The 15,899-nt window shown below is 39.2% G+C and overlaps 1 protein-coding gene across 3 annotated transcripts; it reads left to right on the forward strand.

Annotated features, from left to right (window-relative positions):
* Window positions 1-1,449: 1,449 nt before the first annotated feature.
* Window positions 1,450-14,106, forward strand: LOC148428324 (protein-glutamine gamma-glutamyltransferase 5-like). Of its 3 annotated transcripts, none has more exons than XM_088409092.1 (17): window positions 1,450-1,707; window positions 2,456-2,650; window positions 3,944-4,180; window positions 4,255-4,373; window positions 5,350-5,478; window positions 6,244-6,421; window positions 6,628-6,763; window positions 8,309-8,412; window positions 8,475-8,714; window positions 8,790-8,819; window positions 9,679-9,723; window positions 9,995-10,039; window positions 10,314-10,358; window positions 10,692-10,898; window positions 11,255-11,415; window positions 12,359-12,498; window positions 13,329-14,105. In XM_088409092.1, the coding sequence occupies exons 1-17, from the start codon at window positions 1,686-1,688 to the stop codon at window positions 13,480-13,482; spliced, it is 2,187 nt and encodes a 728-aa protein (XP_088265218.1). In that variant the 5' UTR covers window positions 1,450-1,685; the 3' UTR covers window positions 13,483-14,105. The 3 variants fall into 3 exon arrangements, with proteins under 3 accessions (XP_088265218.1, XP_088265219.1, XP_088265220.1); XM_088409093.1 differs by lacking the exon at window positions 1,450-1,707 and adding an exon at window positions 1,754-1,879 and having other exon boundaries at window positions 13,329-14,103; XM_088409094.1 differs by lacking the exons at window positions 1,450-1,707; window positions 2,456-2,650 and having other exon boundaries at window positions 3,982-4,180; window positions 4,257-4,373; window positions 13,329-14,106.
* Window positions 14,107-15,899: the final 1,793 nt, after the last annotated feature.

Genomic DNA, 15,899 nt, shown 5'->3' on the forward strand with positions numbered 1-15,899 from the left:
ATTAATAAATCTTATGGTTTTTTTTTTAAATCAGTCAATATCAGTCTTCAGTTTTGCAAATTTGTCTTTCAAAGTCAATGAATTTGAAAATAAATTTTATTTTGGCCTAAGTGAAAATAAGTGTTTTATTATTGTTACATATTTCTTTTCAATAAGTCAAACGCCGTCTTAAAATGCCAAATTATTTTTTTTTCTGGTTTCATCATCATTGTTTTGTTCATAAAATGTGTTTTAACTTTACTTGGACTGCCATTTTGTATCTATTTTTTAATTGATAAAAATAAACAATTTGGTCTACATCATGTCTTATGTTCTTTGCATTTAAATCCAAATGCGTTTGTTTCCAGCTGTGGTGTTTCACTTGTTCAAAAAACATTTTTACAGAATTTCTAAGGCGATTAATTCATTTTTATTTCAAAATACTGTACTGTGCAGTATTCTTTTATGCTAGGTGGCTAGCTTGTGCCATGTGAAGTGTAATTGCACATCTTGAGCACCAGATGGTGCAGTGGCGCTCATTGTCAACGTCATAAACTTTTTAATTGGTCAACAATGTTTGTTTTTCAATTCAAAATTATTCATGAGCGCTAGGTTTTTTTTTACCCTTTTTGTCAGTTTAAAGTGTTTAAAGTTAAAAGAGTGTCATTAATTATTTAAATGTTTCCTTCATTGATTAAAGGTGTCATTAAATAAATGTTTCATTCATTGATTAAATGTTTCAATGAATTAAATGTTTAAAATAATGAACATTGTCAACAATGAATGGCTTTTAATTAATTGGATGACACCTGTAGCAATGACTCTTAAATTATTTTTCATTACTTAAATGTTTTTAAATAAACAATTATTTAATTGATGAAACATTTAAAAAATGAAAAATTTACGGTATATAACTAATTTAACAAACATTTAATTGATAAAACATTTTATTACGCTTAAATACATTTAAATAATTAGTAGTTTTAATGGAACAATGAAAAGTAATTAATCGATGAAACATTGAATTGATTAATGAAACAATTATTTAATTGATGAAACATTTAAATAATGAAAAATTTACGGTATATAACTAATTTAACAAACATTTAATTGATAAAACATTTTATTACGCTTAAATACATTTAAATAATTAGTAGTTTTAATGAAACAATGAAAAGTAATTAATCGATGAAACATTGAATTGATTAATGAAACATTTAATTAATTAATGACACTTATTTAATTACTGAATGGCACAATGGCACATTTGTTGCTTGAATTTTGGCACAAAATGTTTTCTCTTTCCTTTTCAAAAAAAAAAAACATTTGCAAAGCACCGGGTTAGGGACAGCTTCCAAAAAAAAAAAAAATCTAGGGCGTGTCTTGACTATGAAACAAGAAAAAATGTCTCTGTGCAGCCGAACAGAAATCAGGAGCGTTCATTCGTCCAGTCGTTTCTGCAGGTCAAGCACGGGGCGTGCGCCTGCAAAAATCTTTGCGTCCCCCTGTGCGGTTTTACCGTAAATATACGATATCCATGGCGATATCGTCGCTCTAATTGGGATGACTTGGATTGCAGTTGATTCCGATTTTCTTTCAAGAGTTCCGCTGACGCACGAGAAAGGAGAAAAAGTCAGATTGTTCCTGAGGTGGGCGGAGTCTTCTTATCAGCGCTTTTGTTGCTGGCTGCGGCCGTCAGTCACGTCATGGAGGCCCCGCCGCGCACAGGTCAGTCAACTCCGCGTACCATTCCTATTTAAGCGCATTTTCATTCAAAGAAAATCGTGCATTTTCATTTGTCTGCCGAGCTTTCGAAACTATCGCGAAACGCAATGAGACCGAGCTGCCAGGTGCGCTCCAACATTTTTTTCATTCCGGACGATGTGACGCAAACGAGCAGGTGTGTTTTACACATTCACGCAGGCCGATAAATGATTGATATGCATGGAATTAGAAAAGAGTATTATTAACCCTTGAAGCACCTTAACTATTCAATCCTTATATATATATATATATATATATATATATATATATATATATATATATATATATATATATATATATATATATATATATATATATATATATATATATCGTGTAAGTACTGTTGACTGGTCAGTAAAGCAGTCAATTCAACCAGATTTTGTACGTATGTTTTTTCAAGTGGAATAATTTTGAAATTGCAATGCATTTTGAGTCTGCAGTTGCTTGCTAAGGAGGCGATGAAGCCAACAAAAATAAAGCAAACAATCACTCTTTTCTCCTTTTATCTTTTTTCCCCCCAATTTTTTTCAATTGGAATAATTAGGATGGTCAAATAATTAATAATAAGTCAATGATTATGAATTAAACATAATGGATTTTAGTGCTTTTTTAATTTATTTTTGGTTATATTAGGTGCGTAATAAGGGACTTTATTATGAGAACATAGCAGTCTTCGTTGGTAAAGTTTTGTTAACAGAAGTCTTCATTCCAGGCCCAGTCACGGGTCAGAGACGCCTGAAATTGGTCAACTTTGAGATCCAGGAGAACCACAATTCCCATGAGACCCAGGGGCTCAGCGACAAACACCTGGTGGTGCGGAGGGGGGCGCCATTCAAAGTTACGCTTGTTTTTTACGGACGGATGTGGAACCCAAAAGCAGAGCGTCTGGCACTGCAGGTTTTGCTCGGTGAATTGAATATATATTCAAAAATAATTGAATTCATACATATGTATACTGTTATCTATCTATCTATCTATCTATCTATCTATCTATCTATCTATCTATCTATCTATCTATCTATCTATCTATCTATCTATCTATCTATCTATCTATCTATCTATCTATCTATCTATCTATCTATCTATCTATCTATCGCTCTAGCTAGCTTGATGGCTAGTTCTCTAGCTAGCTTGATCTCGAACAAGCTTCTTTTTAAACTGCTTTATCTATCTATCTATCTATCTATCTATCTATCTATCTATCTATCTATCTATCTATCTATCTATCTATCTCGCGAGCTTGATTGCTATCTCTAGCTAGCTTGGTGGCTATTTCTCTTGCTACCTTGAGCCTATCTATCTATCTATCTATCTATCTATCTATCTATCTATCTATCTATCTATCTATCTATCTATCTATCTATCTATCTATCTATCTATCTATCTATCTATCGCTCTAGCTAGCTTGATGGCTAATTCTCTAGCTAGCTTGAGCTCGAACAAGCTTCTTTTTAAACTGCTTTATCTATCTATCTATCTATCTATCTATCTATCTATCTATCTATCTATCTATCTATCTATCTATCTATCTATCTATCTATCTCGCGAGCTTGATTGCTATCTCTAGCTAGCTTGGTGGCTATTTCTCTTGCTACCTTGAGCCTATCTATCTATCTATCTATCTATCTATCTATCTATCTATCTATCTATCTATCTATCGCTCTAGCTAGCTTGATGGCTAATTCTCTAGCTAGCTTGAGCTCGAACAAGCTTCTTTTTAAACTGCTTTATCTATCTATCTATCTATCTATCTATCTATCTATCTATCTATCTATCCATCCATCCATCCATCCATCCATCCATCCATCCATCCATCCATCCATCCATCTATCGCTAGCTTGATTGCTATCTCTAGCTAGCTTGGTGGCTATTTCTCTTGCTACCTTGAGCTTATCTATCTATCTATCTATCTATCTATCTATCTATCTATCTATCTATCTATCTATCTATCTATCTATCTATCTATCTATCTATCTATCGCGAGCTTGATTGCTATCTCTAGCTAGCTTGGTGGCTATTTCTCTTGCTACCTTGAGCTTATCTATCTATCTATTTATCTATCTATCTATCTATCTATCACATATGTTCAGAGCTCGACATTATATTTCCATTTGTGGACAGATTTAATTTGTCTTTCCATGTCATGTTTAGCATCAACAAGGATGCGTGTCATGTTTTTTTTTTTCTCCAACCCTCACAGGTGAGATGTCAGCGAAGATGTTGGTCCAATTCTCCGACAAGCGGTCCGATCCGCATAGCTGGTCAGCACAAATCTACCCCGGCAACATAGGTCGTCGCGTGGTCACCATCCACATCTGCGCTCCCGTGCATTCCTCCGTGGCGCGTTACCAACTCCTGGTCCACATAGCGGGCACGCATGAGCGAAGCAGCTACGTCGCGGGAACGTTTGTTCTGCTGTGCAACCCTTGGCTCAGGGGTGAGTTTTCGGCTGCGCTTCACCCATCTGAGTTCACGATGCAATGGAATGAACGCGCTTTTCTTTCCCTTAAGAGGATCCGGTGTACATGCCGCTGGATGCGCAACGGCACGAGTACGTCAAGAATGATTATGGCGTGATCTACATGGGTACAGACCTCAACTTTAGCCAGCGGCCTTGGTCGTTCGGTCAGGTATATGTGTGATGTAGCCTGCGAGGGTTATATTTGTCGACAAAAAAATGGCGGATCTTCATTTATTTTGCCACGGAAAGCCGAGGCAATTAGCCGGATCATCTTGAGTGTATTTTTTTTTTTGCTTCGGTAGATGCCAACGACACACCTGACAATAATAGACTAAGATCGGCTAATACCCAGTCTAAGTTGTGGCACAGGTGGTGTGTAATGCAGTTTTGGTGGATTTGACCGCTGATATGTGTGGCCATTTTATTACATGAATTAATTTGCCTGCTGTCAAGTCATCATTGCTCTATATAGCACAATATGTTTTCTGTAATCTATATTGTTTATGTGTATCTATTTGTGTGTATTTGGTACATGCAGCATCCACTTCTAGCTGTGGGCCTGGAAGGGGGCTCCTCCCACCCGTGGTCCCTTCTGAAGGTTTCTGATTTTCCCCAAAATGGGGTTTGGGAGTTTTTCCTCCCCCTTCTGGGAGCTTTGACAGGGAATGCTGTTGCGTACCTTACACATGCAGCATCCACTTCAAGCTGTGGGCCTGGAAGGGGGCTCCTCCCACCTGTGGTCCCTTCTGGAGGTTTCTGATTTTTCCCGAATTGGGGTTTTGGAGTTTTTCCTTTCCCTTCTGGGAGCTTTGAAAGGGGATGCCGTTGTGTACCTTACACCGAAAAGATGTCTCTGTATGACTTCTTTTTTCAAACGAAGTCTCCACATGACCTCTTTTCATCTGTGAAGCCCTTTGAGACTTCGATGATTTAGGGCTATACAAATAAAATTTGATTGATTGAATTAATATGACGAATTATGTATCATACCCACTCAATTAGTGGCTATACCTCAGTTAAGCGACGAACCTATGTGAATAAGCAATACAAAAAAAATGGATGGATGGATGGATAATTCAGACTGTTTAAACTGTTCACTCTTTCATTTCTAAAAACTGAACCATCCCGTGTTTATGTGTGCGCAGTACGAGCCCGGAGTCCTTGAGGCGTGTCTTCAGCTACTGCAGGTCAGCCCGCAGCACCTCAGCAACAGTCACAAAGACTACGTTCTACGGGCAGATCCGGCCTACCTGAGCAGGATCATCTGTGCTATGGTGAGACGCAAAAATTATCAACAACATTTGAAAAGCCGGTCCACACGGCTTTCAGCGTAACTGCTGACGTTATGATTATTGATAAAGGACATCAAGATAAATTTTCTACTGTTATAACTCTTTTTGAAATGCTATAGATTCTTTCTTCCGATGAATACATTTTTGAGGGTGTCAAAGAGGACAGGAAGTTAGCCATTTTGTTTTTGGTTATGGTTGTCCTCATTAGAATTGAGCTACACCCTGGACTGATTTCATTGATTGGTTTTAAAATCGTAAGAAATATTCGTAGTGTACGTTTTGACACCCTTTGCTAAGGAACTCAATTTCTTGCTGATTTTCTTTTAAAATATCATATAATAATTTTCCTGTTTGGAGCTGGACCTAGAGACACTTTTGGCTCTGCTGGAGATGGCTTTCAACTCTAATGGCAGAATTTTTTTTGACAAGAAGAGGAGGTAGAGGAGAGCCTTCTCTGATTTAAGTTGTTGTCTATGTGGCATGTGCAATTTTTTTCCAGGCTCATACTATGGCCCCTCTTTGGGACATGGTTCGAGTTTCATTTTTTCTTCTTCTCCCCTATCCTTCATGTTTTCTTGTCTCCTCTGAGATCCCAGGGCACATTTTAGCGAGTACCAATGGGTCTTTCCAACCCTGTCTCCCTCTGTTGGTCTTTGTATTTTTCTCGAGCGGCTCGAGGCCGGTTAAGTGAAATTTGATCTTAAAATTTGAACTTTGTCAATGGAAATGTGACCGTTTCTCGGCAAGGTGAACTCCAGCGATGACATGGGTCTTGTGGAGGGGAAATGGAAGGGCAACTTCAAAGATGGCGTCAAGCCAACCGAATGGAGTGGCAGCGCGGACATCCTTCAGCGCTGGATGGCGTCCAAAGGCAACCCCGTGCGTTATGGACAGTGTTGGGTCTTTGCGTCTGTCCTCTGCACAGGTGCTTTTTATTCTTTTTTTTTTGTCATATCATTTGTGTCTTTCAACTTTGAACACTTCCCGGCTCACTTTCTTCATAATTATTTATCGAGACCAATTAAAAGTTAGTTATTCTGTATTGTAATATATCTTAGTGGTGGGAAAATGAAGCCTGGTGAACTACTTGTGAAATTTTTCACTCCTCACCTGCCATTTTTTTTTTCCTAGTGATGAGAGTGCTCGGGATTCCTTCCAGGGTGGTGACAGTGTTTAACGCAGCCCACGACGGTGATGGAAACCTGAGCATCGAAGAGATTTACTCGAGCACGGGCGAGAGGCTCGGGTTGTCAAAAGATAGTGTTTGGTTGGTATTTCTTCAGCTTTGAAATTTACTGGATTGTAACCCTAACCCCAACCCTAACCCTAACCCTAACCCTTCTTAATGTGAAAGTACTAAACTAAGATGACATTTAACTGTGCAGATTCCATATTATAGTCAATGGAAGCAAGCAAAAAACAGTTGCCTTGTATTTGCTTCGGCAAAAGGGGACGTTTTTATAAGCGGTTACCGTCACTGTGGTCCAGGTGCCCGTCGCTGACGGACCGACGAATAGTGGCCTAATACCCAGTCAAGTCAGGTTCGAAGCCAGATGCAGAAAAAAGCTTTCATCAGGAAGGGCATGCTCATTGAAAATAATTGGGCGAAATCAACTGCCCTGTGAAACAACTTTAACCGTTGTGCAGTATTTTGACCATTTTGGGTCATTTTCTTCCACGCAGTATCCCAGCCAAGGCATTGCACCATCCTGGCGGTGTGATAACTAAGTGATCGTGCCATGTTAAACTTTGATATATTGTCACTATTGGGTGAAATTTCAGCTCTCAAATGTCTTCTTTCAATGCCTTCCCTTTGATGTGAGATGCCATTGATCTAAAGCACAGGTGTGGAAATCCAGTCCTCGAGGGCCGGTATCCTACATGTTTTCAAACCTTTTCCCTCAAAAACACCTGATTCAAATGATTGGGATCATTTCGAAGCCCCTGCAGAGCTTGCTAATGAGCTAATTATTTGAATCAGGTGTGTTGGGGAAAGAAAACCGGAAAACATGCAGGATGCCGGCCCTCGAGGACTGGAGTTCCACACCCATGATCTAAAGCATAGGTGTCAAACTCCAGTCCTCGAGGGCCGGTATCCTACATGTTTTCAAACCTTTTCCCTCAAAAACACCTGATTCAAATGATTGGGATCATTTCGAAGCCCCCGCAGAGCTTGCTAATGAGCTAATTATTTGAATCAGGTGTGTTGGGGAAAGAAAACCGGAAAACATGCAGGATGCCGGCCCTCGAGGACTGGAGTTCCACACCCATGATCTAAAGCATAGGTGTCAAACTCCAGTCCTCGAGGGCCGGTATCCTACATGTTTTCAAACCTTTTCCCTCAAAAACACCTGATTCAAATGATTGGGATCATTTCGAAGCTCCCGCAGAGCTTGCTAATCAGCTAATTATTTGAATCAGGTGTGTTGGGGAAAGAAAACCGGAAAACATGCAGGATGCCGGCCCTCGAGGACTGGAGTTCCACACCCATGATCTAAACTTTAGATCATGGGTGTGGTGTCAAACTCCAGTCCTCGAGGGCCGCTATCCTGCATGTTTTCCGGTTTTCTTTCCCCAACACACCTGATTCAAACGATTAGCTCATTAGCAAGCTCTGCAGGAGCTTCAAAATGATCCCAATCATGTGAATCAGGTGTTTTTGAGGGAAAGGGTTTGAAAACATGTAGGATACTGGCCCTCGAGGACTGGAGTTCCACACCTGTGATCTAAAGCTAAAAAAATCTCGATCTTAATCATACCATGATCTGTATCAAGTATTTCTCGTGTTCCCTAAAACTCGGTTCGCATCCAGGAACTTCCACGTGTGGACGGAGTGCTGGATGAGGAGGTCGGATATCGGTGCCGGATTTGACGGCTGGCAGGTCGTGGACCCGACCCCGCAAGAAAAGAGCGCAGGTATGCCGACGCTTGGACATTACGTACCGTTTGACCGATTGAATAACGTGTTCTGGGGGCAGGACTATACCGCTGCGGTCCTTGTCCGGTGGCGGCCATCCAGAACTGTTCCCTTGGCACCCCATATGACACCGCCTTCGTTTACGCCTCTGTCGATGCCGACATCGTGCGCATCATCGTGCGGTCCGGTAAGGTGGTGGGGAAGAAGGTGGACGCCAAGTGGGTCGGACGCTTGATCTTCACCAAGAGCATGGGATCAGATGTTCCAGAGGATCTGACCGATTTCTATAAAAGAAAGAAACGTAGGAAATGTTCAATGGGGCAGCAGATGAGTGTGCAACTAGCTTGGTAAATAATTGATTTTTCTTTGTTTACAGAACAACAAACATACCGAGTGGGGGACTCAGGTCAGTGGCAGTGTCAACATCTCACATTTTTTTTGCAGATCTCACTTTTGACAAATATATAGACGTAACAAATTGAGAGGCCGAGTAATCATTTCATATTAATCATCCTTAAGAATATCTTTAATCCTCCCGTTATTTATTTGCAAGGAATATCAATAATGTCCATGGGTCACTTTGACCCAGGGCGTATTTAGTCACACAAATGTGTTAGAAATGTGTGTTATCCAAGTACAATTTTTTTTTCAACCAATGATTTACGTTGATATCTCAAGAACAGCAATAATGTCTCTGGGTCAATATGACCCGGAAGGGTGTGCTTTGATTGTAAAGTGTCAAAATCTCTTCTTTGATTGGAAATCCACTCACAAAGTAACTCAAACAATGCTAGATTTATACCTGTGTGTCACATTTGTTTTTCTGCATTAATAATAACACCCTGGGTCAATTTGACCCAAACTCACAAAATCTTCAGAATCTTTTTTGGTGTGTGTATTCCTGCTAAAGAACAATTTTTATTTTCTTTTTTTCCCCCATCTGAAAGAGGAATCATATCCTTGGGTCATTTTGACCCGGGTTTTATTTACTGAGCCAAAATATCAACAATGAAAAAAAAATATATATAAATGCATACAAATGCCATTTTAATGAATATGTTGCTTATACAGAAGCCAAGCAGAAGTCTTGAAATGGAAAAACTACATTCATTTACTTTAACTTTCAAATGGGTCAATTTGACCCACATCAGCCAGGTTCAAAAGTCTAAACTTTCTATCCTACATGTTACATTGAAAACACTGCAAATGAAACATTTAATTGACCTTATGTCCTGTTTTTACCCTGTTCCTACTCTCATTTTCAGGATTTTCGGACTTTTGCGTGAATGCGTCAAGCAATAATGGCCCTAGTAAGTTGACACATAGCCCTGGTATTGTTTCACTATTATTTGTTAAGGCATTTTGGGAGATGATGATAAAATATGATGCGCAAAATACATCGTTTATAATGACTCAAATAAGGTTAAAATTTGCATTATCGTCAATAAAAATAAAAACACAGCAGAAGTTTTTTTTAAATGTCTGTTTATGTTGTTTTTTTTCTTGATATACTGTTTTCTTTGAACTGAATATTTTTCATCTACACTGTTGTTTATTCTTCTCTTATCATTTTGTATCTAGTGTGTCGTTCCTTGCGTTCTAGTGTGCCGCTTCCAACCGTAGCAGGTAATATTCTGAAGTATGTATATATATATATATATATATATATATATATATATATATATATATATATATATATATATATATATATATATATATAACCTCTTAACACATCCTTTTGTGGTAAAGTAAAAATTGATGCTAGCCCGCTCCACCATTGTTTTTAACAGGATATACACATTTTATTGTTTTGTTGAAATTTAAATGATAACTTAACTTAACTTAAACTTAAATGATAACTAAATGATAACTTCTTTCGGACATTTTTTTGTTTTATTAGAATTTCGTTCCTCACGTCCAGACGTCCCTCATGCAACAACAGAAGGTAATGGAATCGTTTTAATGCTCTCTCATTGAACAATGTTCCAATCGAAATAGTTTAAACATTGTGTTTTATTTTGGCCGTTTTGGTTCGTTTTCTTCCACATTATTTTGGTAGTATTTTAGCCAAGGGATGGCACACTCCTACTAAGTGGTCGTGCCATGTTGAATTATGACGTTGTCACCATCTGGGTGAAATTTCAGCTCCCGTACTTTTCATTCGGAAAGGTCAAAAGATTGGACACCACACTGCACAAGGATGAGTTGTTCTTAAGGAAAAAACAACATGATGAAGTCGATTTACAAACCACCACTTATGGTCTTCGTTCCTGTCCAGACACGTCCGGCTTGGACGTGACCTTGAGCATGGACGGAGAGCCGACGTTGGGCAAGAGCATCAACCTGAGCGTGAGGCTCGCCAACTCTTCAAACAGCGCACGGGTCTTGAGGGAGCACCTCAGCGCTCAGCTCAAACAATACAACAGCAGCTCGGAGAAAAGCTTCTGGACCAGCCACCAGGAAGTGTGCATCCAGCCCTTTCAAGGTGAACTTGAATTAACGCAATGTTTGTATAAGTATAAATCTACAGCGAATTGAAGAAAATGATTTGATATTTGGAATAAACTGAGTGATGGGTTGGACCAAATTATATTGATGGTACAACAAAGCAGGAAACGGACAATGTGATTGGCGGCTGCAGCAGAAGAGGACTCGCATGATACACGATGAGAGCCGCACACTGCAGTTGCCTGTTTTAGGCGGATGATGCGGGAGATGAAAAAGCTTTCCAATTTTGAAAGTTTTGGATTTTAAACAACTTTTAAAATCTCGATATAGTGCCAATCGGGTTATTGGCTTATGCCTATTGCACATTTTCATCTGTTTTGAATCTTTGTGCAGATTTAACCCGCCGCCATTCCATCCCGCCGTCTAAATACGAAGCCTTCCTGGCAGGCGACGACATCGTGAAGGTGACTGTGGTCATCAAGGACTTGAAGACCAAAGAGAGGCTCCTGGCTGTGCAGGATTTCAACCTTAGCCCCCCAAATATAAACATACAGGTACGCATAGAGTGAAAAAACACATTTGATTGATCTTGATGCATCAAGCCTGCAGATTTCAAAAAGATGTTGAGGTGTAACTTTGCTTGTATGAACTTCTGAATGGGAGAATGCACTAATATATATATATATATATATATATATATATATATATATATATATATATATATATATAAAATTTTTGCTGCTCCATTACACAAGCAGGCATGTTACTTTTGTGTTACTGTGGTTTTCTAATCCGAGTGTGTCGGTGTTATCTTGAAAATACTTGTTTTTTCGGTGTTATCTTGAAAATACTTGTTTTTAAATGTGCTGGCATGTTCCGTCAGTGTTGAATGCATGAAGTTGCTGCAACCAGGCAGGGTGATTTTTTTTATTTTTATAGGGTTAGGGTTAGGGGTTAACCCTAACCCTAACCCTGCTGCAACCAGGCAGGGTGATTTTTATTTTATTTTTTTTTGATAGATAAAATCAAAAAAGGAAAAAAAATTCCATATGAATATCTGATCTTATAACTTGCGACTTAATATGGTCCATTGTGTCATTAACATTTATAAAAGATCTTATTCAAGCTACACATACTTTTTATACTTTTTAATACTATATTCATATTTTAATACAATTTTATTTACTTTTTAAAACCTTTTAGAACGCAACCATTAATTTCCACCTTTTCAGTTCTATTTCATAGTCGTTCCATAAACTGACACCTAAACAGATACAACCTGCAGATATGCCGCAATGGACTATAAACCGCAGGGCTCAAATCGTGAGAAAAAAGTTGCGGCTTCTAGTCGGGAATTTTCGGTATTCATCCAACAATGAAAACGCTCCCCACTAAAAACTTGACTCGCGTCTGCCGACTGATTGACGGCGACATGAAAAAACTCATCCCGCTGCCAGCTGAGCTCCGCCGAAGCGCCTCGCTCCGATTGCGTTGCAGATGGAGGGCGGGGACAGCATCCGGGTGAAGAGGGAGCACACGGCGCTGGTGTGGTTCACCAACAAGCTTGACACCACTTTGAGCGGCGCCCTTCTCACGGTGGAGGGCTACGGATTGTTGCGGGGCAAAAAAGAAGCCAGGTGGGTTCGTTTTTGGAACTCGCCACGCCAAACGATCCGTCGGGTAACCTCATTCCAGTTTTGCCGCAAAGGAATGTCGTTAGGGGAATGCTGTCAGGTGTGAAAACATGTCAACATTCCGATTGGTTTGGTAGATTTACGCGACGCGGTCTGCTCGGGGAAGCGAACGCAATGAGGATTTCGTTGTGTGGTGTTATATGACAAGAAAACGCTTGGATCTTTCAAGCTTGGATATATGCTCCAATTTTCAAGCAATTTATATGCGGACAAAGCGCAAAAATTGATGTTTTTTTGAAAAAGAAAGTGTGATTTTATAAAATAAATACAAAAACGTTTTTTTTAATCAACAAAACCCCCCAACTCAACTCTTGGATCTTTCAATCTTGAATATATGCTCCAATTTTGAAGCAATTTGTATGTGGACAAAGCACAAAAATGGGTGTTTATTTTGTAAAAGAAAGCGTGAACTTTGGAAATTTTTGGAGCTTGACGTCACAAAATTGCCACACTAGGAAAGAGAAAACTTTCGCAACTCAACGCAATGACTATAAATAGGACTATTATCTAAAAAAAATGGTGTATGTATACCTAAACCTGTATCCTTTTTAACATTAACCAAAGGAAAAAAGCAATACAAATCAACTTTCAACAACTGTTCATTTTTTACAGCGTTTAACGAGTTACAGCTTAGTCTAAAACTGAAAAAAAAGTGCATTTCAGTGCCTGAAACCAAAAAAAAAGGAAGATCAATTCTTATTTTATTACAATTTACAATTTATTACAATTACACTTCACTCCTCATGTTGTAATATTACTGTCTTCTCTTTCAGGCTGATGCTCCTGCATCCTGACGACAAGATCGAGAAGAAGGTCACCATCATGGCCTCCACTCCGGGCACCAAGCTGCTGATTGCTTCCTTCTCGCATAGCAGCAGCTCCGGCGTCCTTTCGAGAAGTTTCCACAAAGTGTCCGTCACCACCTAGTGACGCTGGAATCTCACTGGATCAAGTGGAAAGTATACATTTTTTGCTTCATGTTAAAATCCATGTTTATTTTATATTATATTATATTATATTATATTATATTATATTATATTATATTATATTATATTATATTATATTATATTATATTATATTATATTATATTATATTATATTATAAAGGTCCATTAAAAGTGACGTTAAAAAAAATGACTAGATTATTACTCCCAATGACCACTAGATGGAAACATTGAATCACCCATTAATGCTTGGCCACTGGTTGTAATAGCAGCTGTATAATTTCTTTTCCATGGGTTGAATAACAGGTATGACATGTTTAAAAAAAATAAATCCGATTTTTTTTTTTTTCCAGATGCTTATTGTGTGACTTGAAACTAGTAAATATGGGTTATTATGGAATCTTAAGACAAGTTTTAAATCCGCTTGCCAGGGCAAATCAAAGTTAACATGATTGGCCTAAATGAACAAACAGTAACAAAAATCGTCATTAAAATATCAAACAACTAATTTCAGTATACACATAAAATCCTGCCTCTGCATTTTTTATCAAATCAATAAGCCTTCAAAATGTACTTTGCATCCATCTATCTCCATCCACTTGGTTACATCTAATTTCAACAAATAAATGTCGTTTTAACTTTCATGTAATATAATATAAAACAATAAAACATAAAATAAAATTGCCAATGCAACTTTCCGCAGCCGTGTTTATTGTAAACTAAATAAACATTTACAAGTTACATATATTTGACCCACGTATCGTATTATTCCCCACGATTCGAGTTTTAAATCGAAAAGCGTTGAAAGGAGACAGTGGGGAGCTGAAATTTCACCCAGAACAACAAGTCCAAGTTCAACATGCCACGAACGCTTTATAACAAACTGGGGTCCCTTCAGGGTGGGGCCAAAAGGGTGGCGGCCCCAGCCTGGAAAGAGGTGAAGGTAACAAAGTCAAAGAAAGCGCGCATGGTGTTGTTCAAGTCTACGGATTTGAACGGATGGATGATTTCAAGGCCCGACAGCTTGTGATGTCACCGCGGTGTCGGGCAGACGCGGGCGATAATCAGACTGCACGCTTGCTGATTTTCAGACAAATTAAACGTCAGGGAAAAGCAGCCGGCGCGACCACTGAGAAAAGCTTTGAAAAGCCGAGCCCATCATAAATTATTAATGGAAGCCAACGCGCTCGGGCGCAGTCCGGCTCTCCTGATTCCGCAAATGTTAATTACACTTCTTTGTCTTCGGCTGCCTTCCTCCGCGCGCCGGCCTCTTGCTTTTTCATGTCAATCACGCCGTCACCCCCGCGCGTCTTCCCGACACACTGTCGTTAGCAAATTATCTTGTCGGTATTTTTTTTGTCCTTGTTGACTTCGCCTGAAAACACGTCCTAGCTGCCGTTTGTCTGGATTAAAATGTAGTACTTGGCCTTCGTCCTTTGACCTGTTTTAGCAATGGTGCTTTACGCCTCTCACTACCGACCCCGTTTCCTTCTTTTTCATCTCATCACCCATCCTTCTGCTTCTACCCGTTCTTACATCATTATACTACACGTCGGACATTCCCTTTAACGATCCTTTTTCCATTCCCAGATGGAAAAAGGATATTAGCAATTTCATCCACCCATCAGTCATCAGACATAACCATCCATCCATCCATCCATCCATCCATCCAGTCATTAGCCATAGCCATCCATCAGCCACATCCCTTCAACCATCCATCACGCATTCAGCTATTAGCCATATCCATCCATCCAGTCATTAGCCATAGCCATCCATCTATTCATCCATTCATCAGCCATCAGCCATATCCATCCATCCAGACATGAACCATATCCATCCATCCATCCATCCATCCATCCATCCAGATATTAACCATATCCATCCGTCTGTTCATTCAGTCATTATCTATAATCCATCCATCCATCCATTCAGTCGTTAGCTATCATCCATCCATCATCCATCCATCCATCCATCCAGTCATTAGCTATCATCCATCCATCTATCCATCCATCCATTCATTCAGTCATTAGCTATCATCCATCCATCCATCCATCCATCCATCCATCCATCCATCCATCCATTGTCATTAGCTATAATAATCCATCCATCATCCAGATATTAACCATATCCATCCATCCATCCAGATATTAACCATATCCGTCCATCCATCTATTCAGTCATTAGCTATAATCCTTCCATCCATCCATTCATTCAGTCATTAGCTATCATCCACCCACCCATCCATCCCATCCATCTATCCATCCATCCATCCATCCATTGTCATTAGCTATAATCCATCCATCCATCATCCAGATATTAACCATATCCATCCATCCATCCAGATATTAACCATATCATCCATCCGTCCATCCATCTATTCAGTCATTAGCTTTAATCCATC

Source organism: Hippichthys cyanospilos, chromosome 2 (assembly GCF_059441005.1).
Source record: "Hippichthys cyanospilos isolate Australia breed blue-spotted pipefish chromosome 2, RoL_Hcya_1.0, whole genome shotgun sequence".
NCBI classification, from domain to species: domain Eukaryota; kingdom Metazoa; phylum Chordata; class Actinopteri; order Syngnathiformes; family Syngnathidae; genus Hippichthys; species Hippichthys cyanospilos.